Source organism: Choloepus didactylus, chromosome 4, assembly GCF_015220235.1.
Source record: "Choloepus didactylus isolate mChoDid1 chromosome 4, mChoDid1.pri, whole genome shotgun sequence".
Classification (NCBI taxonomy): Eukaryota; Metazoa; Chordata; class Mammalia; order Pilosa; family Megalonychidae; genus Choloepus; species Choloepus didactylus.
In genome coordinates, this window is record NC_051310.1 from 148,837,504 (window position 1) to 148,864,435 (window position 26,932).

The 26,932-nt window shown below is 37.0% G+C and overlaps 1 protein-coding gene across 1 annotated transcript in view; it reads right to left on the reverse strand.

Moving 5' to 3' along the window:
* Window positions 1-308: 308 nt before the first annotated feature.
* EMC7 (ER membrane protein complex subunit 7) overlaps window positions 309-26,932 on the reverse strand; it is a 40,034-nt gene continuing 13,410 nt past the window's right edge. The window contains exons 2-5 of the mRNA XM_037834404.1: window positions 19,949-20,068; window positions 15,701-15,839; window positions 13,891-13,971; window positions 309-2,120 (exon numbers count right to left, since the gene is read on the reverse strand). Coding sequence (XP_037690332.1) covers window positions 1,968-2,120; window positions 13,891-13,971; window positions 15,701-15,839; window positions 19,949-20,068 — 493 coding nt within the window. The 3' untranslated portion in view covers window positions 309-1,967. The remainder of the gene's footprint in view (window positions 2,121-13,890; window positions 13,972-15,700; window positions 15,840-19,948; window positions 20,069-26,932) is intronic.

The following is a 26,932-nucleotide window of genomic DNA, read 5'->3' on the forward strand; positions in this document are numbered from 1 at the left end:
TGACAAGAATAGACAGCAAGGATCTGTTTTGTGAAATACAAAAGCAAACATTTGAAAGGAGATACATGTAACCTGAATCTAAGAGAGGACCTAAGGAAGAGCAAAAATAATACTCAGTCTCCAAATGGGAAAGAGTAAAAAACAGAAAGAAGTAAAAAAAGAAAATCTGTCACTGATTATATGATTATTAAGGGTAGGAAATAATAGGACTGGGTTCAAAGTATAATAGAATTTTAGATCTGAAAAGGAATTTGGAAATCTAATCCAAATCCCTGAATCTACAGATGAGGAAACTTAAGGCCCATTTGTTCATTCGTTCAATAAACATTTATTGTGTGCCTATATGCTTGATGCTGGAGATACAATAACAAACAAAACAAGACATGGTCCAGAGAGAAAGCGACTTGCCCAAAGTCATAAAGCAAGTTAGCAGCTAAAGAAGGGTTCTTTCCACTGAACTTCATGTTGCCAATAACATACAATCATTTTTGCACCTGTATGCATCCTAAGTATTTGATAAAGGTTCTATGAAAAGATAAGATTTTCATATACAATTGATGTAATAACATTTCTATAATATGATACTAAAGAATATATATTATGTTCAGATAGTGTTAGATTCTATATAAAATTAATTCGGTTTCTTAATTAGAACGTGAAATGGTGATTTTCTTGGAGGTGCTTTTTAATTTCTTGGTCATTAGGTATTACATGTGTAAACTTTGACAATCCAAATTAGGAAAAATTAAAACATGATTTCTGGTAATACAACTTAGGTTCTTATTATATTCTGCCTCCTTTGAATTACAATTTTCATTCGACTACTCTTCTAATATTTTAGTTGTTTTCAATAAACTATTTTTAAAAGCCTGGTTCTACCATTAACCAGTTTACCCACCTTAATCAATTATAGCTTAACCAGTTTGCTTCATTAGAGTGTGTAATACAGAGATACAGTAAATAAAATGTCCTCCCTCAAAACTTATTTCTGTAAAAGGAAACATTATGTACCTTATTTCAAAATAAGCAATGGCACCTTATACTAAAGGCAGAACAGAGTTTGGAAACAACTCTCTTTTTGTTTTTTTGCTGACGTAATAACCTTAAGAAAGCAATAGGGGAGTTAAAAATGAGAGGATAGGAGCCCTCTACTAGCAGCAATACACTGGCCTGTTCTCGGGCCACACTGGAGTATCTCTTTATTTTAAACAACCCAAACAGAAAAGGTGGGAAATTTTTGTAACTTATTGAAATAAAAATTTTTTTAGATACTCCTGATTGGAAAACTAGTACTCAGTAATTGTTTGAAAAATTAATATCATAGATGATAACTAGAATAAAAAAATTTGATAGCCTCTATCTTGATTCATATAGCCATACTCTGAAACTAACTGTACTAATAAAGATTAGAACTTTCACAGAAACATGTTGATCTACCTAAAATATCAGGGAATTTAAATGCAGGGGCAGAGCTGAGAATTTTGAAAGATCTGGCTACACAAAAAAATCATGGTGCAAGCTGATTTAAGAATACCAACCATTTCTTTTTAAACAGAAAAGGTCAATTTCAAACCTCAAGTAATGAAAGACAGAAGAAAACTATCAGGAAAAAGAAATAGTAAGAGGAAAAAATGACAGAAGATGATTTTATCTCTGGATTAAGACTTATTTTAATATACATAATGTATAGTACTTCATATAATTTATTAATGTCATTTTCTATAGGACACTGTAATTAATTCAGTGACATCAATATTGACCTCATACAGATAAAGGATGAAAACTGGGTTTTCTTGCGTACCAAGTACAAAACAGGTACTAAAAACTTATCATATACAATAGTTATAGGAGATCAACTTTCAGGTTGACTCAAGCTTACAGTAGTTGCTTCACACTGTTTTCCCTCGAGACTTGGATGCTACCCAGCATTGCCGTGTCTGTGCAAATGCCAGCTCCGGACTGCCCAACTACCTCCTTTTACCAGAACCACTTTTGCTTGTTTTACTGCTGCCACTGCCGGACTTGCCAGATGATTTTGAAGAGAAGAGTCTCGTCATGAACTCAGAAACATCAGGCAATTCATGGTTAGAATTCAACATATTCATTGATTGCTCCATTTCCTGCAGGGAGACAAAGCACAGGGATATGAAATACACTGGGATCCTTCAAGTAATTTAACTTCTAACAATTCTCATTAAAGGAAGAAAGAGGGGAGTAGAACAAGTAAAAGGTACATATCCTGAGCAATGATCTAATGTCACCCTAACAACACATCATTAGTAACCATGTTTTATACCTCCTTTGTACCGTACCACTCTAAGCATTTTGGTTCATACTAAATGCTCAATAAATGCTTGCCTACAGTTTGACTTAGCTTATGTTTTCATAAAGGGTATTTTCTCTGATAATGGATATATTTGATCATATTCTTACCATCTTATTTTATGTTTTCTGCCTAAAATGCTTTCTTATTGTTTTAACAAATAGTGTTTTTTTTTAAGTTCACGCTTTCATTAGATACATATAACCAGAATACACCTTACATTGTATATCAAGGTATCAAGAAAGTTTGGAAGATAACTGCTATATTTCCTTCCAAAAGTTGATTTCTAAGTCCCTAAGTACTAAATATAAGAACTTTATGTCTTGGATGTCCACAAGTACATCATTTAAAGCAACCAACACAAATTTTTTACCAAGTCACTGGCAGGACAGGATAAGGATTTGGCACTTTAGTTTTGAGTTTTTGTCTTCCCTCTTACCGAGCCAATAATCTATAAAGTGCTGTTCCACTTTCTACTATATTTATGCAGAGTCTGCTTAATTTGAATGCTATGTGACATTCCAAAGGTGAACTTAAAATTGATATTAGTTCAGACAAAAGAAAATAGCAAACAATACATTATCTATCATTTTAAATTGGACATAATTAGAATATTAACTCGGACTTTTTCCCCAAAGACAGAATTTATACACTGGTTTTCAAAAAAGAAACTTTTTTTTTCCAGATATGGCCAGGAAAAAGAACATTATAAACCTTAGAAAATTTAAAAAGTGTTAAAATGACCACAAATATTTGTGAAAACTAATTAGCTGTGGTTACAAACCAACTAAATTTCTATTATGAAACACTTGTTTTTGACCTTAATCAGTGATACACTGACAAACATTTGACAAACAGCTTCCTAAAGAAAAAAAGCACTAAATTGTAGCATTTTCCAATTTCCACAGTGTAAACACTCTCGTCATGGCTAATTTCAAGCTATCAATAAAACAACTTGCAAAAATTTCTGAAAATGTAATAATCAACTGGTAGAGGAGCTAAGATGGCGGCATAGGTAGGAGTGGAAGACTGTTAGTCCCCTCCTGGAACAATTCGAAAATGACCAAAAAACTAGTAAATAACCTGGAATAACTGCGGGGAGACAAACGTGACTGTCCACTCATCATCCACCAACCTGAATTGGGAAGAATGCCCGAGATCGCAGCATAAAATCTGTAAGTAAAACTGCAGACCGCGCTGAGAGCCGAGAGCCCCTCCTTCAAGGAAGCCTTGTGGTGCTACAGAGCAGCACTCTCTCAGCCCAGCTCCAACTGGGGTTTTAATGTTAACTGCTCAATACAGACAGCGAATCCTCAACGAGCAGACAGAGGCTTTTGGTGACAACTGACCTTGGGAGAGTCGGGGGACATATCTGTCTCAAGACGGGGAGCCCAGAAGATTGGGGGCTATCTCTGGCTGACGGGTGAACCTGAGAGCTTTTCTGTCCCTTTCTCTCTCTGTGGAGAAAACCTCAGCCGTTTTCAGCCCGCAACGGTTTGCAGTAAAGACAGCCTCAGCCATTTTAAAATCAAAACACTCTGATCAGCAGAGTAAGAGAAACAAAGAACTTACTGATATGCAGATGACCTCTCTGGAGGGGGCATAGGTTCCCAAGAGGAAAGGGAGGGGCTCAGCTCTACTACCTGCTTTTCTGGAACCAGACCCCAAAGCCTGGGGGAGGAGAGCCACAGGCCACACCCTCTTACACGAGCCAGTGACAGGCTGACAAGTGCACCTGCCAGGCAGAAAAGCACAGGTGTATCAATCCTCTAAGAAAAACCATCAGGGAAACCAGATACTGAATATTTCCTCCTTCTGTGATCTGAGCCTGTTCTCGTCTGGGAAAACCTGATTGGGGTGGTCCAGGAGGTCAGATGCCTACACAACAGAAAACTACAACCTACACTAAGAAAAACGAACCTTTGGCCCAGTCAAAGGAACAAACGTATACTTCAACTGAGATACAGGAATTTAAACAACTAATGCTAAATCAATTCAAAAAGTTTAGAGAATGTTACACAAAAGAGATAGAGGCTGTAAAGAAAACACTGGGCATACATAAGGCAGAAATTGAAAGTTCAAAAAAACAACTAGGAGAATCTATGGAAATGAAAGGCACAACACAAGAGACAAAAGACACAATGGAAACATACAACAGCAGATCTCAAGAGGCAGAAGAAAACACTCAAGAACTGGAGAACAAAACACCTGAAAGCCTACATGCAAAGGAGCAGATGGAGAAAAGAATGAAAAAATATGAGCAACTTCTCCAAGAACTTAAGGATGAAACAAAGGACAAGAATATATGTAACATTGGTGTCCCAGAAGGAGAAGAGAAGGGAAAAGGGGCAGAGGCAATAATAGAGGAAATAATCAACGAAAATTTCCCATCTCTTATGAAAGACATAAAATTACAGATCCAAGAAGAGCAGCATACTCCAAACAGAAGAGATCTGAATAGGCCTACGCCAAGACACTTAATAATCAGATTACCAAATGTCAAAGACAAAGAGAGAATCCTGAAAACAGCAAGAGAAAAACAATGCATCACATACAAAGGAAGCTTAATAAGACTATGTGTGAATCTCTCAGCAGAAACCACGGAGGCAAGAAGAAAGTGGTGTGATATATTTAAGATGCTGAAAGAGAAAAAACACCAACCAAGAATCCTATATCCAGCAAAGCTGTCCTTCAAATATGAGGGAGAGCTCAAAATATTTTCCGACAAACAGACAATGAGAGACTTTGCGAACAAGACACCCACCCTTCTGGAAATACTAAAGGGAGCACTACAGAGTGATAGGAGAAGACAGGAGTGTGTGGTTTGGAACACAATTTTGGGAGATGGTAGCACAGCAATGTACGTACACTGAACAAAGATAACTATGAATACAGTTGAGAGAGGAAGGTTGGGAGCATGTGAGACACCAGAAGAAAGGAGGAAAGATAAAGACTGGGACTGTGCAACTTGGTGAAATCTGGAGTGTTCTTCAATTGTGATAAAATGTACAAATATGTTCTTTTATGAGGGAGAACAAGCACATGTCAACCTTGCAAGGTGTTAAAAATGGGGGGGCACTGGGAGAGGGATACAATCAATGTAAACTAGAGACTGTAACTAACAGAATCATTGTATTATGCTTCCTTTAATGTAACAAAGGCAATATACCAAGGTAAATACAGATAAGGAGGAGAGGATAGGGGAGGCATGGTAGACACTTGACATTGGTGGTGTTGTCTGACTCTTTACTTTGATTTAAGGTTACTTTTCCTTTTGCTACTTCCTAGCTGTCATTTTTTTCCTCTTTCTTTTGCTCTCTACCTTCTTTGACTCTCCCTCCTGCCTTGTGGAAGAAATGTAGATGCCCTTATATAGACAGTGGTGAAGGTGGTGAACACATAAATATGTGACCATACAGAGAACTATCTACTGTTTACTTAGGATGGAATGTATGGTGTGTGAACAAAACCATATTAAAAAAAAAATGGGTTGATGACAAAACCTCAAGGGCAATATACTGAGTGAAATAAGCCAGACACATAAGGACAATTATTGCAGGGTCTCACTGATAAGAACTAATTACAATATGTAAACTCATAGTCATGAAATGTAAGGTACCAAAATACAGAGCGAGGCTTAAGAATGGGGAGTGGTTGCTTAGTATGAGCAGAATGTTCAACTAGGATGAACTTAAATGTTTCGAAATGAACAGAGGTGTCAGTAGCAAGATGTGAGAACAGCTAACAGTGCCGAATGGTGCGTGAATGAGGTGGAAAGGGGAAGCTCAGAGTCATATATGTCATCGGAAGGAAAGTTGGAGGTCAAAAGATGGGAATGTATAAAACTGAATCCTATGGTGGGCAATGTCCATGATTAACTGTACAAATATTAGAAAACTCTTCCATGAACCAGAACAAATGTATGACAATACAACTAGAAGTTAATAATAGAGGGGCATATAGGGAAGAAATATATACCTATTGCAAACTATATACTACAGTTAGTAGTATTTCAACATTCTTTCATAAACAGTAACCAATGTACTATACCAACACTACGAGTCAACAATTGGGGGTTGGTTAGGGATATGGGAGGATTCGAGTTTCCTTTTCTTTTTCTTTTTTCTTCTCTCACTTTATTTCCTGTCTGGAGTAATGAAAAGGTTCTAAAAATTGAACAAAAATTAAGTGCGGTGATGGATGCACAGCTGTATGAGGGTACCAGGGGCAACTGATGTACACTTTGGATCTCTGGATAATTGTATGGTATCTAAACAATCCCAATAAAAATTAAATAGAAAAAAAAAAATCAACTGGTGAGTCAATGAAGCATAGTCAATACAGGCATGACTCGGAGATATTGTGGGTTTGGTTCTAGACCACAGCAATGAAGTGACTATCACAATAAAGTGAGCCACATAAATTTTTTGGTTTCCCAATGCATATAGAAGTTATGTTTAAACTATATGGTAGTCTATTAAGTGTGTAATAACATTTTTGTCTAAAAAACAATGTACATGCCTTAATTCAAAACTACTTAACTGCTAAAAAATGCTAATCATCATCTGACCCTTCAGTGAGTCGTAATCTTTTTGCTGGTAGAGGGTCTTGCTTCAGTGTTGATGGCTGCTGACTGATCAGGGTGGTGGTTGCTGAAGGCTGTGCTGGCTGTGGCAATTTCTTCAAATAAGGCAACAATGAAGTTTGCCATGTTAACTCCTCCTTTCACAAAAGATTTCTCTGAAACAGGCAATGCTGTTTGGTTAATATTTTACCCACAGAACTTCTTTCCAAATTGGAGTCAATCTTCTCAAACTCTGCCGCTGCTTTATCAACTAAATTTAGGTAATATTCTAAATCTTTTGTTGTCATTCCAACAATGTTCACAGCATCCTCACCAGGAGTAGATTCCATCTCAAGAAACCACTTTCTTTGCTTATTCATAAGAAGCAACTACTCATCCATTCAAGTTTCATTATGAGATTGCAGCAATTCAGTCACATCTTCAGGCTCTGCTTCTAATTCTAGTTGTCTTGCTGTTTCTACCATAGCTGCAGTTACTCCTTCCACTAAAGTCTTGAAGCCCTCAGTCATCCATGCAAGTTGGAATCAACTTCTTCCAAACTTCTGGGAATGTTGATATTTTGACCTCCTCCCATGAATCGCGAATGTTTTTAATGGCAAAAGAACAGTGAATCCTTTCCAGAAGGTTTTCAATTTACCTTGCCCAGACCCATCAGAGGAATTACTATCCATGGCAGCCATAGCTTTACAAAATGTATTTCTTAAATAATAAGACTTGAAGGTTGGCATGACTTCTTGATCCATGGGCTGCAGAATGGATGTTGTTAGGGAGGGATGAAAACAAAGTTCATTTTGTTGTACGACTCCATCAGAGTTCTTACATGACCAGCTGCATTGTAAATGAGCAGTAGTATTATTTTGAAAGGAATCTTTTTTTAAAAACATTTTACTGTGAAATACATAGAAAGAAAAGTGATAAATTTCAAAATACAGTTTAACAAGTAGTTATAGACCAAATTTCAAAGTATAGTATGGATTACACAATTTCAGGTATTTCCTTCTGGCTATTCTAATACACTATAAATTAAAAAGAAATATCTATATAATGATTCAATAACCATAATCATTTGTTAAATCCTAACTTCTCTGTTACAACTCTTCCCTCTCATTGGATTATTTTCTCAGTCTTCAGGGATACATGGGCAATGACCATTCTAACCTCTTAATGTTGAAAAGGGGTGTTGACATTATGGGGTAGGGGAATGCAACTGGCTGATGTTCTGGGAGAGAGTGGTACCTCTAAGTTTCAGGGTTATCTGACACAGGAACAATCTGGAGGTTTGTAAATTTCTGGAAAATAAACTTAATAAGTAAAACTTTTATAGAGTCTTAGATAGAGCCCTGGATTTTCTTAAGGGTTTTCAGGAATACTGTTGGTTGGGGCTTGGCATACTGTGGCAATTTGTAATATCTGGCTGAAGCTTGCATAAGAGTAACCTCCAGAATGACCTCTCAACTCTATTTGAAATCTCTTAGCCACTGAAACCTTACTTTGTTACATTTCTTTTCCCCATTTTGGTCAAGAAGGCATTGTCAATCCCTCAATGCCAAGACCATGCTCATCCCTGGGAGTCATGTCCCACGTTGCCAGGGCAACTTTCATCCCTGAAAGTCAAGTCTGACGTAGACGGGGTGGTAATGAGTTTATTTGCAGAGTTTGGCTTAGAGACAGAGAGGTCACATCTGAGCAAAAAAAGTTCTCTGGGGGTGACTCTTAGGCATGTTTGAAAGTAGGCTTAGCTTCACCATTACAGAAAAATAACAGATATACACAGCCACACATAAAAGAAAACCCAAAATACCCCATATCCTTTATCCACCCCCACCCCCCCATTTCTAGCACTGGTATGGTACTAGTAAGGTTTTGCTGTTAAATATAGTCCATAGCATGCAACAGGTAATTTTTCCCATATACCATTCTATTATTAACTCTTTGTACAAGTGTCACACATTTGAAGTAGTTCACACAAGAACTTATTTATTATTATTCGGTGAGATTCATGACTTTAGACTTCAACCATATTCACCATCAATAGGCAATATTACTTATAATCTCAATAATGAACTACCATCACCTCTATCCATTCCCAAACATTTAAGATCAACCACGTTAACAAATCTGTACATAATAGGTAACTGCTCCCCCTTCTCTAGCTTCTGAATATTTCTAGGTCCCTTATGATCTACATTTTAATTGAGTTTACGTTTTCTAGGTGGTTCGTATTAGTGAGATTATACAATAGCTATCCTTTTGTCTGCTTATTTCACTCAGCATTATGTCTTGAAGGTTCATCCATGTTGTCCCATATTTCAAGACTTCTACTGCTGCATAATATTCTATCATATGCTAAGATGGTTAGTGTCATTTATCAACTTGGCCAGGTAATGGCACCCAGGTGTCTGATCAAGCAAGCATTAGCCTAACCGTTACTACAAGGACATTTATGGCTGGTTAATAAACCAGATGGCTGGTTTATTAAATCATCAGTCAATTGGCTGCAGCTGTGACTGATTACATCACCGAAGGGCATGTCTTCCACAATGACAGAAGGCAATCAGCTGGATTTAATCCAATCAGTTGAAGACTTTTAAGCAAGACAAATAGAGGACCTTCTTCTTTGGTTGACCAGCAAAGCGTTTCTTGAGGAGTTTGTTGAAGTTGTCAGTTTGTTGCCTGAGGAGTTCATCGGAATTGCCAGTTCACTGCCTGAGGAGTTCATCGAACATTTTCATTGGAGTTGCCAGTCTGCTGCCTGCCCTAAGGAAACTGGACTTGTGTATACCCACAGTTGTGTGAGACACTTTTATAAATCTTATATCTCTTGTTGATTCTGTTTCCCTAGAGAACCGTAACTAATACATATGTATATTCTACATTTTGTTTATCCACTCATCTGTTGCTGGACACTTGGATAGTTTCCATCTTTTGGCAACTGTGAATAATGCCACTACGAACATTGGTGTGAAAATGTCTGTTCATGACACTGCTTTCAGATCTTCTGGGTATATACCGAGTAGCAGAATTGCCAGGTTGTAGGGCAATTAGATATTTAGTTTTCCAAGTAATCGCCAAACCATCTTCCACAGTGGCTGTAGAAGGGACTCGCTCCCCCCACCCCCAGCAGTAACTCTCAATTGTGGGCTTACAATATTCAGTGAACCATGTTGTAAACAGATGTGCTATCATCCAGGCTTTGTTGTTCCCTTTATAGAGCAAAGGCAGAGTAGATTTAGCATAATTCTTAAGGGTCCCAGGATTGTCACAATGGTAAATGAGCATCAGCCATATTAGCCCCTACTAAGAGAGTCAGTCTGTCCTTTAAAGCTTGAAGCCAGGCATTGACTTTCCCCCTCTAGCTATGAAAGTCCTAGAGGGCATCTTCCAATAGAACGCTGTCTCATCTACATTGAAAATCTGTTGTTTAATGTAGCCACCTTCATCAGTGATCTTAGCTAAATCCTCTGGATAACTTGCTGTAATTTTTAAATCAGCAGTTGCTGCTTCACTTTGCAATTTAATATAATGGAGGCGCTCCTTTCCTTAAACCTCATGAACCAACCTCTGCTAGCTCCAAATTTTTCTCTTGCAGCTCCCTCACCTCTCAGCCTTCATACAATTGAAGTGAGTTAGGGCCTTGCTCTGGATTAGGCTTTGGCTATTAAGGAAATGTGGCAGGTTTGATCTTCTATCCAGACCACTAAAACTTTCTCCATATCAGCAATGAGGCTGTTTCACTTTCTTATCATTCATGTGGTCACTGGAGTAGCACTTTTAATTTCCTTCAAGAACTTTTCCTTTGCATTCACAGCGTGGCTAACTTTGGCACAAGAGGCCTAGCTTTTGGCCTTTCTTGGCTTTTGACATGCCTTCCTCACCAAGCTTAATCATTTCTAGCTTTTGATTTAAAGTGAGAGACATGAGGCTCTTCCTTTCACTTGACCACTCAGTGGCCTCTGCAGGGTTAACTGGTCTGATTTCAATATCGTTGGGTCTCAGGGTATAGGGAGGCCCGAGGAGAGGGAGAGAAACAGGGAACAGCTGGTGGAGCAGTCAGAATAAACAGAACATTTATTGATTAAGTTCATGGCGTACTAAAACAATTACAATAGTAACATCAAAGATCACTGATCACAGACCACCATAACAGATATAATAATGATGAAAAAGTTTACCAAAATCACTGAATTGTGACAGAAAGATACAAAGTGAGCTCAAGTTATTGGAAAAATGGTGCTGACAGTCTTCCTCAAGGCATGGTTACTGTAAACCTTCAATTTGTGAAAAATGCAATATCTGTAAAACGCAGTAAAGGGCAATACAATGAGGTATGCCTGTATATGTTTTCTTCCCAATAAATTTTTATTAAATAACAGTGTCTCCTAAAACTGCCTGCATGAATTCTGTTTCATTTTTCTTACAAGAAAGATTACTGAAACAGTTTTTACTTATAAAGGTAAACTGAACTGTCATAAGGATACACTTAATAATTACATCTTTGTTAATAAACTAGAAACTTTATAACAAAGTATTTTAATTTATATAATATACCCATACAGCTTAATATAAGACCCAATAGCTGAGAGATAATACTTAATTTTTTTCCATCTTAAAATCAATGGATGCTCATATAATAACATTTAGTTTTCAGAAATGAGACAAATAGAACTTCCCACCTTCTCAACCCTCTCTTTCAAAAGCTTTAGACACAAACATAAGCATGCCATATAGCAGGCCCATATGAAGAAACAAGAGGAGAAAAGTTAAGTGATTTGCCAAAATCCAAGATGCCAGTAGTTGGGAAAATTAGAACCAGGGCTGTATTTTATCTCACTATGGAGAAGCAAATAAGCTGCTATAAATTTCACCTTCTTACTCTGGCACTTGGTCCAAATCAGGCTTATCTATAAACTTAAGACCATAAAATAATTATGAATCAATTCAGGGTCCCTAAAAATGTAGATAAATGTAAAATTATCCTAAAATTGACCTACAAAGAAAAGCTACTTCATTAGATCTCTAAGGTTCTCAGATAATGACACATTTTAGTCCTTTTCCTAAGACTAGGTTGAAAAATCAACTCATCTAGATACAATTAAAACTGCCAAACTTTTCTGAGTCAATATGTCATAGCATGAAACAAAACATTTTTCTGAACCTTTTCCATTTTTATCCTGCATGACAACATTGAGATGAAATACTGGTCCTGTGCTCTCAATTACCAACTCAAAGCAATCAAACAAAATAGCTATTCATTAAGATATCCACTCAATTTTATTCAATAAATTCAAAGGTTTATTACCTGTCAAATGCTAAGGGCTAGAGGTAATTATAATTGATAATTTTAAATGATAATTAAGAAAAATACAATTTACAATAATATATAAAGCAGTCCCCTTATATTAGTTAGGAGGTGAGGACAGAGAAGAATCACAATCTCCCCAAATCTCAATAAAACAAAACCCCTGCCAACTCTAGATTATCAGAAGCTAAGTCCCTGGGAGGGACCCGGGACTTCATCACCTCCCCAGGAAAGCTCAGTAATAACGGGATAATTACTGCTTACCGTCAATTCCCAACTAAGTGAGAGGAGAAAGTACGCCAAGGCGAGAAGGCCCCTACCTGGCTTCAACCTAAGTGACTTGGATACTCTAGTGCTTCTTACTTCTCTCCCACCCAATCCTGTTCCAAGGCTCAGCTATTTTCCTCTCCCAGGCTAGAAACGGCTAAACAATCATTGCAGACTGTAGAATCCTGCTAAGGACAAAAGCGTTTAAGATTCTAGGCTGCCAAAACTATAGATAAATCAAATGTGTTAACATGCCCTAATAATTACGAATTAAATGAACATGGTAATGAGTCTTGAGCCTCTGCAGAAATATATCAACTCTATTTCTGGATCCATTCTATTCTGAAGCTCTTGAATCAACAACTCTTTACAGTCTTTACTATATTCAGAACACTTTTTGAGGAATGGACTTTAAATCCAATGTGACTGCTGGTGTTTCCTTCTGTTGATGTCACACAGAGTTAACTGGCTTAACAGATACAGGGACTGCACAGGATATATGACTTTCAATACAAATTAATCACCTACTAACTTAGCAAATATTTACTATTTCAGATACTTATTTATTTTATGTATATATTATTTTTCCATTTAAAAAAATCTCCTGATGGTAAGAAAAGTGTTTTATGTATCTGTTTTGTACATTTAACTGGACTGTAAACTTGTTGGAGGTAGGGATGGAATATAATTCATTTTGGTATTCCCAGTGTCCAGAACCTGGGCATCATATTAACTAATAAATGTTTACTGAGTGATGAAAAAGATGTCAACACATCGTATACAAAATACAATGGAGGAAGATATTTGTTGATGGCTGTAGGATGGAAGAATGGATGATGGTTTAAAACAAAAGCCTAAAGATTTTTATATAGAAGCTAATATTTAAAAGAGGCAAAGTGGTGGCACTAAATCTGAAGCTTCTACATGGCAATCCTACTTCCCCTTGCAAAACCAGTACAGTCTTGTGATAGAGCTTGAAAGCCACTATTCTATATTTTCCTTCTTTGTCTATCTGAATTTCTTTTGTGTATGTGAACACATACATTCAACATGTACTCTGAAGCAAAGTTTTTTAAAGTACAGTATATGATCATTTTGCAAAATATTTGGATTAGGTACACCAGGATTATTACATATTTCAACTATTTTAACAAGTGAGGTACAAAGAGGATAGGACTAGGTAGAATATTTTAGCTATATGAAGAGACCCAGGCCTTTATTAGGCCAAAACAATTGAATTTATGTGGCTCAAAGGAAATAGACTAAATAGAAACATAACACTGTGTTAGCACAAGCTCTAGATGACTTTGGCTGGGGAACTAAGATAAAATTGAAAAAACCCAAGCTATCTAGCCTCAATTTAAACACAGGCATTGGGATACAGTTTAAAGATCCACAGCTGGATAATCAGCTTACCCTTCTCATGTCAGGATCACTTGTGTTGACCACTTTGGGCAAAAGCACAAAGATCAATAATGGGAGAACCATCATCATAACCTGTGGAAGAAATAAACATTTCAGAAAAATTTTCCCACTTAACATTAATAGAACAAAAATTGCACGTTATGAACAACCAATAGTGACATTATACATTCAAATTGTTGTATATAGAATAAAATTAGCAGCAACCAACTCAATTCTATTGAAACCAGCTCTGTTGACAGCAAAGTATTCGTAGAATGTTAGAGCTTTATCTAAGCATGTTTGGACTTTTTATAGACACCTCACTTCTTATTGGTGCTGTTTATCATTTTGCAGAATTCACTAATTTAACACAGTTTGCAAACAGAGCTATCTGTTCATATTCTTCAGTCAGAGGCCTGGCACTGGGATTGCTGATCCTAATGGACATCTGGGCTGATCCTTCCAGATTACTTTGTGATTCTTGGGGAAAACATGAGCAGTCCTAGCACAGTATGATTCACTGCACATCAGCAGCACTTCCAGCTCCTTGACAATGTATACCAAAAAGTTCCAAAGGCTGCTGGGCAACATGTACTTTGCTTTCTTTCTGCTCTCATAACCACTGCTAGAGCCCAACTTTTTACCCTCCAGATTCTTTTTATCTTTATTTTCCTATTATGTTTAGACTAACAATACGTATGAAGTTATTTCTATATACTATGGTTATGCTAGTGAATGTGTAATAATAATAATAGCTAACATTTATATAGCACTTTCTGTGTGCCAGTTATAAACTCTTTTAATCCTCTCAAAAACTCTTTCAGACAGATAAATATAACCCGCTTCAAGATGAGGAAACTGACTTGCTCAAGTCACACAGTAAGTGGTAGAAGTAGGATTCCTATCCTAAAAGCTACACTACATCACCCCTCTTAATAATGTACACCCTTTAGAGTCTACTGTATAGCACTAGACAATTATTTTAGCATAACAGTTGTGAAAAATGACCTAGAAGCCCCTAGATCTGGATACACTTCCATAGAATTACAGAAATGACAACATGGAAGATATTTCTCATCAAGCTTTGGAATCTCATTGTTCTGATCCAATCTACCTTCCTGCTTCTTTATCCCTATAACAGGTTCTAGGTTCTAATTTATTCCTCTCTAGAGGATGTATAGCCATCTGAGAATTCCTATTTGTGATCTAAATAGCTATCAGTAAGGAATGTGATCAAAACTTAGACAATTCTAAGATAATAATTCAACCTTAGATAATAGCAAAAAGAAAGAAAGAAAGGACCAATTTGTTTCTAAAGAATTTGTTTTATTAGTGGTTAATTAGTAGGCATCACAACCTTAGTTTCATGATAATACTAAGTACTTACATCACCACAGAGTAACTTCTCTCTCACTTCACATGCTAAAAAAGAAAACCTTATTCATGCCATCAACAGAGGCCAGTCAAATAAATGATGGCACGCTCATCAACAGACTAATGTGCAGGTGGTATAAGGAATACGACAGCTCTATGTGTGACTCATTACATACTATTATTCTATTTGAATCTTAAAACATTTCATCATAAATATCCAACTTCTATTTCACATTTCAACATCAAATCTGCAATGCAATTTTCAATATATTCTTTTCATTGCGTATTCCCAAAGCCACTATTTTTACAAAATCCATAAATTACTCACAATTGTCTTTTTACCCCACAATCTGACCTTGGCTTTCTATGTCAAACGGATAGAAGTTTTTAACTGCCTGGAAGCAAACTAGAGATTAGTAAAGATGTTTTATTTTAGCCTGATACATACCATTGGGTTCATCAGAAAGTCTGTCCAGCCCCATGATTCCCTTTTAATAAAGTAAGAAGGTGGACCCAAAGACTTCATTTGGAGAGGATAGGGCAATCTGACCACTTCTGATGTCTTGATATAATTCACATATCTTGCTCTGACAAAGCAACAACAAAAAGAGCATCAGTAATTCTATTAAAAACATTAGTAATTGAAAGAGGTGCTTATATTAGCTATGTCTTATATTTATTATCTTCAGCTTTTTCCAAAATGCTTTGGCATTTAAACTTTTGACCTTGAAAATCTAATCAAAGCAGCTGTAAGTGTGTGTCTAAAATATTCAGTAAAACACAGAGAAAAGAATATAAGACTTTGAATCAAGAGACTTAGTTTCTATCATAGCTCTGTCATCACCTAGTCCTGTAGAGTTAGGCAAGTTCCTTAACTTCTCTCTTTATCTCAAAGTTCTTTAAAAATTCTTCCAGGGCTAAAATTATTTGATTATATGTAATAATGAATAATTTTATTATAAACATACAAAACTGCTGGGTTTTCCTTTTTTTGATGGTCTGAGATACACATTATTGGGTCTAATTTCCAAGGCCATACTACAGGAAAAAATTTATGATTCAAGAAAGCCCTGCAATGGAGGGTTAGGGTCAGAAAGGGAAGGGAGGAGTGGAAGTTATTGCTTAATGGATACAGAATTTCTGTTTGGGGGGATAAAAAAGTTTTAGTAATGGATGTTGGCGACGGTAGCGTATTATTGTGAATGTGATTAAAATCACTTAATTGTACACATGAAAGTGGTTGAAACAGGAAATTCTGTGCTGTATATATGTTTCCATGATAAAAATTCTGAATGGAAGAAAGAAAAAGAGGAAGAAAGATAGGAAATAAGGAAAGAAAGAAGGGAGGGAGGGAGGAAGGCCTACAAGAATGTCATTATGTACAATGTGGCAAAATACTAGAAGTTGGTGGATGTGGGTATTGGGGTGGAAGTGGGGAGATAGGGATATGTTAGAGTATTATTTTTTTTAACTGTCCTGAAAGTTTGAAATTACTTGAAAATAAATAATGATGCCACTAATTTTAATCAAAACTCTCAGCCATGTGCATACATATTCCATTACTTTCTGAAAATTGCCTCTACTTTTTCTAATATTTCCTCCTGGAACTTCTATTAGACATGTGTAGACCTCTTCATTCTTTATTTCATATCTCTTAAATTCTTTTTTTCACATGGCCGATTTCTCAATGTTGTGTTCTGGGTAATTTTTCTGATCTACTTTCCAGATCATCAATTCTCTCTTCATTTGCTTAACACATACACTGAGTTTTATATTTCAGTGCCTATATTTATGGTAGAAGTTCTATTTTATTCTTCTTTCAAATCTTTTTGATGTATTTTGCTACTATCTTATTTCTTACAGCATCTTTCATTTCTTTAAGCATTTTAAACTATGTATAGTTTCTATATCCAATAGTTCTACTGTCTAAAGTTCTTGGAGGTCTGATTCATCTGCTGACTCAATATAGATTATTTTCCTGGATTAATTTATAAGTTAAGTAGACTTTATGTGTGGGCCCTCCATGTGGATGTCCAGTTGTTCCAACACTATTTGTTGAAAAGACTATCTTTTCTCCACTGAATTGCTATTCCTCCTTTGTAAAAGATCAATTGACTCTACTTGTGTGGGTCAATTTCTGGGCTCTCTATTCTGTTCTACTGATCTATTTGTCTATTCTTTCACAAATACCATACTGTCTTGATTACTCTAGCTTTATAGTAGGTCATGAAGCTGGATGGTGTCAGACCCTGTCTTTGTTCTTCAGTACTGTGTTGGCTATTCTAGGTATTGTGCCTTTCCATACAAACTTTAGAATCAGTTTGTTGACATCCACAAAACAATTTGCCAGGATTTTGTTTGGGGTTGCACTGAATCTACTGATCAGTTTGGGAAGAAATGACATCTTAACCATGTCGAGTTTTCCAATCCATAGACATGGAATATCTCTATTTATTTAGATCTTTGATTTCTTACATCAGAGTTCTACAGTTTTCCTCATATAGATCTTGTACATATTTTGTTAGATTTGTACACCAATGTAAATCATGTTTTGTTTGTACTTTTAAACTTCGATTGTTAATTGCTAGTATGTAGGAAAGCAACTGATTTTTGTAAATCTTCTGTATCAGTCACAGTTCCCCAGAGAAACAGAAGCAACAGGATATATGTGTGTGTGTGTATGTGTGTATGTATTAAGAGATTCATTTTAAGGAATTAGCTCACACGATTGTGGAGTTGGCAAGTCCAAAATCCGTGAGAGAGGCCAGCAGGCTAGAAATTCAAAGGGGAGATGATGATGCAGTTTTGAGGCAGAATTTCTTTTTCTCTTAGGAATCCTCTATTCTTTGCTATTAGGCCTCCAACTGATTGGATGAGGCCTACCCACATTACTGAGGGTAATCTCCTTTATTTAAAGTCAACTGATTGTAGATGTTAATCCTATCTACAAATTACCTTCTCATCAAAAGCTAGGCTGGTGTTTGACCAAACACTGGTCACTATAACCTAGTCAAACTGGCACAAAAAACTGATCTTCACACATACTAAGAGAGGAGAAAGAAAATCCTACTTGTCCATCAATAGGAGCCAGTTACAACAACAGCAAATCTATCAATAAACTAATATGCTCCTGATATAAAAGATGAGACAGCTCCCATGTGTGACTCATTGCATACTCACTCTATTTTAATTGTAACAATTATATTTTGCATTTTTACAACTTTCAATGTAAAAAAAAAAACAAAGAGAAGGAAAAATTTTAGGAGTAAATACAAACCCAAATGTAAATATTATGGTTCTAATTGAATGTATTTCTATTATATAAGCTCAATTTTGGGGCTCGACAAATCAACTTAAATATGCTTGACAAATAGCAAAAAGATCACTAATAAAACAGAGTTCGTCCACCCCCAACACTTTTTTGCCATTGCATAACTTGTGCTTTACTATTGCAACATGGAGTAATACTGAGTTAGTTCAAACAAAGAAGAGACATTACATTTAAAACTGCTTCATATACTTCCTGGTCAGATAAAAGCAAAGAGGGTGCTATTGTCATGAAAGAATAAAAAAAAAAATAAACAAATAGATAAATTGTTCAACACACTATGGACACCTATGCAACTGATTCCAACTTCAAGTGGATTTGTGCTATTCCATTTTCACAGCCTAAATTAGTCCAAAATTCTTTTCACCTCAATTTCAAAGCACATGTTTATCAAGTTAGGAATTCCGAAATTCTTTCCTCCTCTGCCAGACTCTAACACTATGCTTTCCTTCTTCATATCATGATACTCACTTTGAGATAAACTCTATAATATAATCTGGAACCCTAAGTTTCCCAGAAATCCTAAATTTCCATTGCATACTAAATATTCCAGAAAAGAAGAACTACTGAAAGTCATGATCAAAGTAGTATCAAATACATACTAAGAGACTATGAAAATATGTCAGTGAAAAACAGGTAATGAATAGTGTTTCCAATTTAGAAAAGGTTAAATATTTCCAACTTTAATTTAAAAGGCAATGAAAATGTGGAGTCCAAGTAATATACTTCATAAAACCCTTACTTCCTGCATTTAAGCACTTACACATGCTATTGCAACAAATTCATTCTTCGTTCTGTTGTTCCTTAGGCATTTTTTTGGAAAGAACCACGTTAAGTCTTGCCTGCTATTATGTCCTCAGAATCTAACATAAGTCCTGGCCATAATAACTGATCAATCAAGATTTGTTAAATAAATGAAATTAATATAACAATAAAGAAGGACTCATGCTACAGAAAAACAATTACATTTCAACTTTTTTTTATTTTATTTTAAAATAAATTCAAAGTTACAGGAACAGTTGCAAAAACAATACAAAACCCATAAACAGAACTCCCGCATACCCTGTCTCCCCTCCCCCTCAACAACTTTTATAGTGCTTTTGCTCCCTTAGTAAATAATCTTACCTCTTCTCTGTGTAATCATATTTGAAGTTTTAAAATAAATTTTAAATAAGAGCAGAAGGAAGTTCAGCTTTACAATTTTATCAATGTTCAACTGATAATAATACAAGGGTGCTTTTAATATTTTAAAGAATATCTGTAGTTTAAATAAGAAACTTTTCAACCTTAACTATAAGTTCTAAAAGGAGTATACCATGAGGTACTCAGTAGCCTAGCCCCTGATAAAAATTAATCAGGCACCCTCACCTCATTTTTCCTTTTGAAGTGATGTCCACTCGGACAGGATCAAACCTGTAAGCTGGAGATACAACTTCCACTACATAAGATCCAGAAGGTATATCATGAACCACAAAACTCCCATCTGTCCTAGAAAAATGAAAACCATATTTAGTCACTTCTAATCAACAGCTTATTTTTCATTTATGTTTTAAATCACAACCTATTAATTCCCAAGTTAATATCAATAAAAATGGCATTAAAAGTCAACAGGGAGACCTAAAATGGCAGCATAGAGAGGAGTGGAAGCTAGTTAGTCCCCCTGGAACAACTAATATGCAACCATGAACAGCTAGTAAATAATCTGGAATAAATGCAGGGGGACAAATGTGACTGTCCACTTATCACACACCAACCTAACTGGGAAGAATGCCTGAGATTGCAGCATAAAATCTGTAAGAAAAAACTGTGGATCCAAGCCGGGAGCCTCCTCACCCAATGGCCCAAGCTGCAAAGCATCATGGAGCTAGAGAGCAGCTCTCTCCAAGCGAGAAAATATAGCACAGCTGAGTTCCAACTGGGGTTTTAATTAACAAATGTATACTGCTCGATATGAATCCCAAACAAGCAGACAGAGGCTTTGAGTGGAGACTCATCTTGGAGAGCTGGAGGGTGGCTGTGGCCTGGCCTGAAGGGGGCTTTCTGTCCCTGTTTCGGCTCAGTGGAAAAAGCCTCAGCCATTTTCAGTTCCCAGTGCTCTGACCCAGACAAGGGTGGAGACAGCACAGGCAAAGAGAGACCACTAAAATGCTAATGATCTCTCCCTAGGGGGTCTATCTTCCCTGAGAGGAAAGGGATGGGGCCCAGGTCTACTACCCGCCTTCCATTCAGAACCAGACCCCAGAGCCTGGGGGAAAACAGCTATGGGCCACATCTTACATGTCTGGAATTACAGGCTGACAGGCGCCACCTCCTGGGCAGAAAAGCACATTGACCCGAGGTCTCACAGGGTACACCAATTTTCTAAGACACACCCTCAGGGAATCCAGATACTGAATAGTTCTTCCTTCTGGGACAGGAGCCCGTTTTGGTCTGGGAAAACCTGATTGGGGTAACCAAGGAAACCATGCCTAGACAACAGAAAACTACAATCTACACTAAGGAAAACAAAGTTATGACCCAGTCAAAGGAACAAACTTACACTTCAACTGAGATACAGGAATTTAAACAACTAATGCTAAATCAATTCAAAAAGTTTAGGGAAGATATGGCAAAAGAGATGAAGTGTAAAATGAAAACACTGGGCTTACATAAGGCAGAAATTGAAAGTTCGAAAAAACAACTGGCAGAATCTATGGAAATGAAAGGTACAACACAAGAGAGTAAAGACACAATGGAAACTACAACAGCAGATCTCAAGAGGCAGAAGAACACACTCAGGAACTGGAGAACAAGGCAACTGAAAGCCTACACACAAAAGAACAGATAGAGAAAAGAATGGAAAAACATGAGCAACGTCTCTGGGAACTTAAGGACAAAACAAAATGAAGGAACGTATGTGTCATTGGTGTCCCCAAAGGAGAAGGGAAAAGGGGCAGAAGCAATAATAGAGGAAATAATCTATGAAAATTTCCCATCTCTTATGAAAGACATAAAATTACAGATCCAAGAAGCGCAGCGTACCCCAAACAGAATAGATCTGAACAGGCCTACATCAAGACACTTAATAATCAGATTATCAAATGTCAAAGATAAAGACAGAATCCTGAAAGCAGCAAGAGAAAAGCAATCCACCACATACAAAGGAAGCTTGATAAGTCCATGTGTGGATTTCTCAACAGAAACCATGGAGGCAAGAAGGAAGTGGGGTGAAATATTTAAGATACTCAAAGAGAAAAACACCAACCAAGAATCCTATATCCAGCAAAACTGTCCTTCAAATATGAGGGAGAGCTTAAAATATTCTCTGACAATGATAGAGTTTGTGAACAAGATACCTGCTCTACAGGAAACACTAAAGGAAGCAATGAGGACAGAAAGGAAGACAGGAGTGAGAGGTTTGGAAAACAATTTTGGGAGACAGTAGCACAGCAATGTAAGTACACTGAACAAAGATAACTGTGAGAATGGTTGAAAGAGGAAGGTTAGGACCATGTGGGACACCAGAAAGAAAGACGAAAGATAGAGACTGGGACTATATAACTCGTTGAAACCTAGGGTGCTAGACAATTGTAATAAAAGGTACAAATATGTTTTTCTATGAGGTAGAACAAATGAATGTCAACATTGCAAGGTGTTAAACATAGGGTGGGACTGGGGGGAAAATACAATCAAGGCAAACTAGAGACTATAATTTACAGAAACATTGTATTATGCTTCCTTTAATATAACAAAGGCAATATACCAAATTTAAATGCATATGGGGGGGGGGACATAGGGGAAGGGTATGGGACTCCTGGCATTGGTGATGTTGTCTGACTCCTTATTCTACTTTAGTTTAATGCTATCTTTCCTTTTGTTGCTTTCTAGCTGTCATGCCTTTTTTCTCTCTTTTTCTTTTGTCTCTCTACCTTCTTTGACTCTTCCTCCTTCTTTGTGGAAGAAATCGAGAGGTTCTTATACAGATTGTGACGATTATGCTGTACACATAAATACGTGACTACACGGAACCATCAATTGTATATTTAGGATGGAATTATGGTGTATGAACAAAACAGTCAAAAAAAAGGGGCTGATGAAGAAATCTTGAGGGCACCATGTTGAGTGAAATAAGACAGACACATAAGGACAAATATTGCAAGGTCTCCCTGACATGAACTAGTTATAATATGTAAATTCACAGACATGAAATATAAGTTGCCAGGATACAGAATGAGGCTAAAGAATGGGGAGAGGCTGCTTATTATGAGCAGAATGTTCAATTAGGGCGAATGTAAATGTTTGGAAATGGACAGAGGTGATGGTAGCATGTTGTGAGAATAACTAACAGTGCTAAATGGTCTGCAAAGGTAGTGGAAAGGGTAAGCTCAGAGTCACATATGTCACCAGAAGGAAAGTTGGAGGTTAAAAGATGGGAATGTATAAAACAGTGAATCCGGTGGTGCACAATGTCTGTGATTAATTGTACAAATATTAGAAATCTCTTTCATGAACTAGAACAAATGTATGACATTATAACTAAAAGTTAACAATAGTGGGGCATATGGGAAAAAATATACCTATTGCAAACTACATACTACAGTTAATGGTATTTTAACATTCTTTCATCAATAGTAACAAATGTACTATACCAAAACTATGAATCAATAATGGGGGTGGGGGTGTGGGGATGTGGTTTAGTGTATGGGAGGATTTGAGTTTCCTTTTTGCTCTTTATTTCTTTTCTGGAACAATGAAAATGTTCTAAAAATTGAAAAAAAAATTAATTTTGGTGATGGATGCACAGCTGTATGATGGTACTATGGGCAACTGATTATACACTTTGGATCTTTGGATAATTGTATGGTTTGTGAACAATCTCAATTAAAAAAATGGAATCTAAATCCACATATCTATGGTCAACTGATTTTCAACAGGAGAACCAAGTCTACTCAATGGAAAAAAAAAAGTCTCTTCAATAAATGTTGATGGGGCAAATGTATACCTACATGCAAAAAAAGGAAACTGGACCACTACCTCACAGAATCTATAAAAATAACCCAAAAATGGATCAAAAATTTAAGAGCTAAGACCACAAAACTCTTAGAAAAAATACAGAGGAAAATCTTCAAGACCTTGTATTAAGCAATGGATTCTAAGATATGACAAAAAAAAACATGAGCAACAAAAGATAAATTCAACTTCAACAAAACTTTAAAAATTTGTGCATCAAAGGACATTATAAGAAAAGTGATAAGTGTACCTACAGAAGGGAGGAAAATATCTGGAAATCACATATTTGATAAGGATTTAACATTTAGAATACATAAAGTAATCCTCAACGCAACAACAAAAGACAAAAGACACAATTTTAAAAACGGGCCAAGGGCTTCCAGGACACAGTCCTTCTACCAAAACAACTATTAAACAGGAAGGAACTGTCTGAAAGAACTATTTTGAAACTCCTGAAGCCAGAAAACACTCTACAGCATCCAGGGAAGAGTGGGAGGAAGAGGGTAGTTAGCTGCATCTCAGCAGAGGCTACTGGTGCCCACCTGCCACTCTCACAGCAGGCCGCCTCTGGGTCCAGTTCCTGACTAGCTCCTGCTGACAGAATAGGAACATAAAAATCACCTTCCCCAAGAACAGCAGTGAGCACAGCCAGTCACTGATCACAGCTTTTATTCAGTGAAATCTGATCGCTGGGTCCTAGCTCTGACAGCAGCCATTGTTTCCACCCGCCCCAGACAAAGGTGGTGGCAGCCATTGTTTCAACCCTCCTCAGACTGGAGGTAATGGAAATGTAAAGACACAGGGCTTCCTCAGGGTTGTGAGAGAAAGTTAGCTGAAGGACTACATTTGCTGGGCAGGCCAGGAAAGCTCGGCTTTGGGGAGCCACCCAAGAAATTTTGGGCGTCTTTCCTGACCCCTTCCACAGGGCACATTGGAGATGGTCTGCACCCCCTTCATGGGTCTCTGGCCCTGTTAGGGCTGGGAAAGACTGACGTGGAAAAGGATTCCCGGATGACCCTCATCCAAGAATTTACCTTCCAGGCAAAAGCAGCATGAGAAAATGAAAGAAGTGTAAAAAACTAGAGAGACAGTCTGGCACAAAGGCCTGCTGGCTTCAGATATCCAGAAGAGGGAGGTTTGTCCCCTGGGAGACAGAGGGGACAACCAAACTCCTGTAAACAGGGAACCCCAAAACAACTATCAAGCAAAAATCCAAGACAGAGGCCCAGTAAGACACGGAAAACCCTGCAGTGTATTCACCTTGGGCAGACCTTCCTGATAGGGGTGCTGAAGCTCACCAGCTGGTTATAAAATCAGGAAACAGACATCTCAGGGAGTAAATCCCAGAGTTAACATTTTAAATATGAAAATATACAGTGTACAACAGAGTAAAAGACAAACAAAGAAAAAGGAAATGATGGCCCATCCAAAGGAAGAGGATAAAAATACAGAAAACACCAATGAAGAAGACCAGAATGTTGACACACTGAACAAAGCCTTTAAAAAAATGATCTTAAAAACACTTAAAGAGATGGAAGGAATGTATAGAGAAAGAACTACAGGATATGAGGAAAACAATGAATGAACAGTATGAAAGTCTAAGCAAAGAGAGAAATTTTAAAAAGGAAAGAGGGTTTCAAGAGCAGAATGGAGCTGGCAGATGAAAGCTTCAGTAAACTCGAAGGCAAGACATTTGAAATGAGTCAGGCTGAGGAGTAAAAAGAAAAAAGAAATATTAAAAGCAAAAATAGCCTAAGACAGCTATGGAACATCATCAAGCATACCAATATATGTGTTATGGGAGTCCCAGATGGAGAAGAGAGAAAGGGGAAGAATATTCAAAGAAGTAATGACGGAGAACTTCCCAAACTTAACAAAAGATATGAATATGTACATCCAAGAAGGTCAGAAAACACCAAACAGGAAAAACATGAAGAAAAACACACCCCATCTTACATTGATTACACTAACAAATACAAAAGATGAGAGTTCTGAAAGCTGAAAGAGAAAAGCAATGTATTACATAAAAGGGAATCCCAATAAGATTGAGCGCTGATTTCACCACTAGAAATGCCCTAAAAGCAATGCTAAGAGGAGTTCTTTAGACTGAAACAAAAGAACAGTCGATAGTGGTTCAAAGCAGCATAAACAAATAAAGACCTGTGGTAAAGGTAACCATTTGGGTAATTATAAATGTCAGTATTATTGTATTGTAATTGTTTGGTGTGTAATTCCACTTCTTACTTCTCACAGGTGCTAAAATGTAAATGCATAAAAAGTAATGAAAAGTCTAGGTTTTTGGACATCCAATGTACAGATACAAGTGGTAACAAGTTAAAAAAAAAAAAGATGGGGGACAGAGGGATATAGAAAAAGTATATGTGTATGCTATTTAAACTAAATTGGAATCTGTGCCAGTTTGGATGTATTATGTCTCCCAAAACGCCAGGTTCTTTGATGCAATCTTGTGGGGGCAGACGTATTAGTGTTGATTGGGTTGGAGTCCTTTGATTGAGTGTTTCCATGGAGATGTGACTCAATCAACTGTGGGTGAAACATTTGATTGAATTATTTCCATGGAGACATGGACCCTGCCCATTCGGGTTGGGTCTTGATTTAATCACTGAATTTCTATAAAAGAGTTCACAGACAGAAGGACCTCAGAGCAGCTGTGTGTGACATTTTGGAGAGCAGTTGAAAGGGTTATTTTAGAGACAGCTGCTGAAAGCAGACTTTTGCTGACACTTTGGAAATGCTAGCCCAGTGTTTGCTCTGGCTAAGCTAAGAGAGGACAAAACTCCCCAAGAGCAACATTTTGAAGAAAGCACAGGAGCTGATAGAAGAGTTGGAACACAACCAGGGATCAGCAGATGCCAGCCATGTGCCTTCCCAGCTAACAGGTTTTCCGGATGCCATTGGCCTTCCTTTGGTGAAGGTATACTTGTGTTGAAGCCTTAATTTGGACATTTTCATGGCCTTCAGACTGCAAATTTGTAACGAAATAAACCCCCTTTATAAAAGCCAATCCATTTCTGGTATTCTTTTGTAACAGCCGCATTAGCAAACTGGAACAGTATCAAACCAAATATAATTGTTATATAAATATATCCAAATAGAAATGAGAAGGCAGTCAATATAGTACAACACAAGAAAGCAAATAAATATAAAAGTAGCATTAAAACAAGTGAGGGACAAAAAATGTATAAGATTTACAAAGGCTAAATAATAAAATGGCAGAAGTCATGTATTATCAGTAGTGACTTTAAATGTAAATGGATTAAACTTTCTAGTCAGAAGGCAGAGATTGGCAGAGTGGATAAAAAAACATTAACAACTGTCTGCAAGAGATTCGCCTCAAAGTAG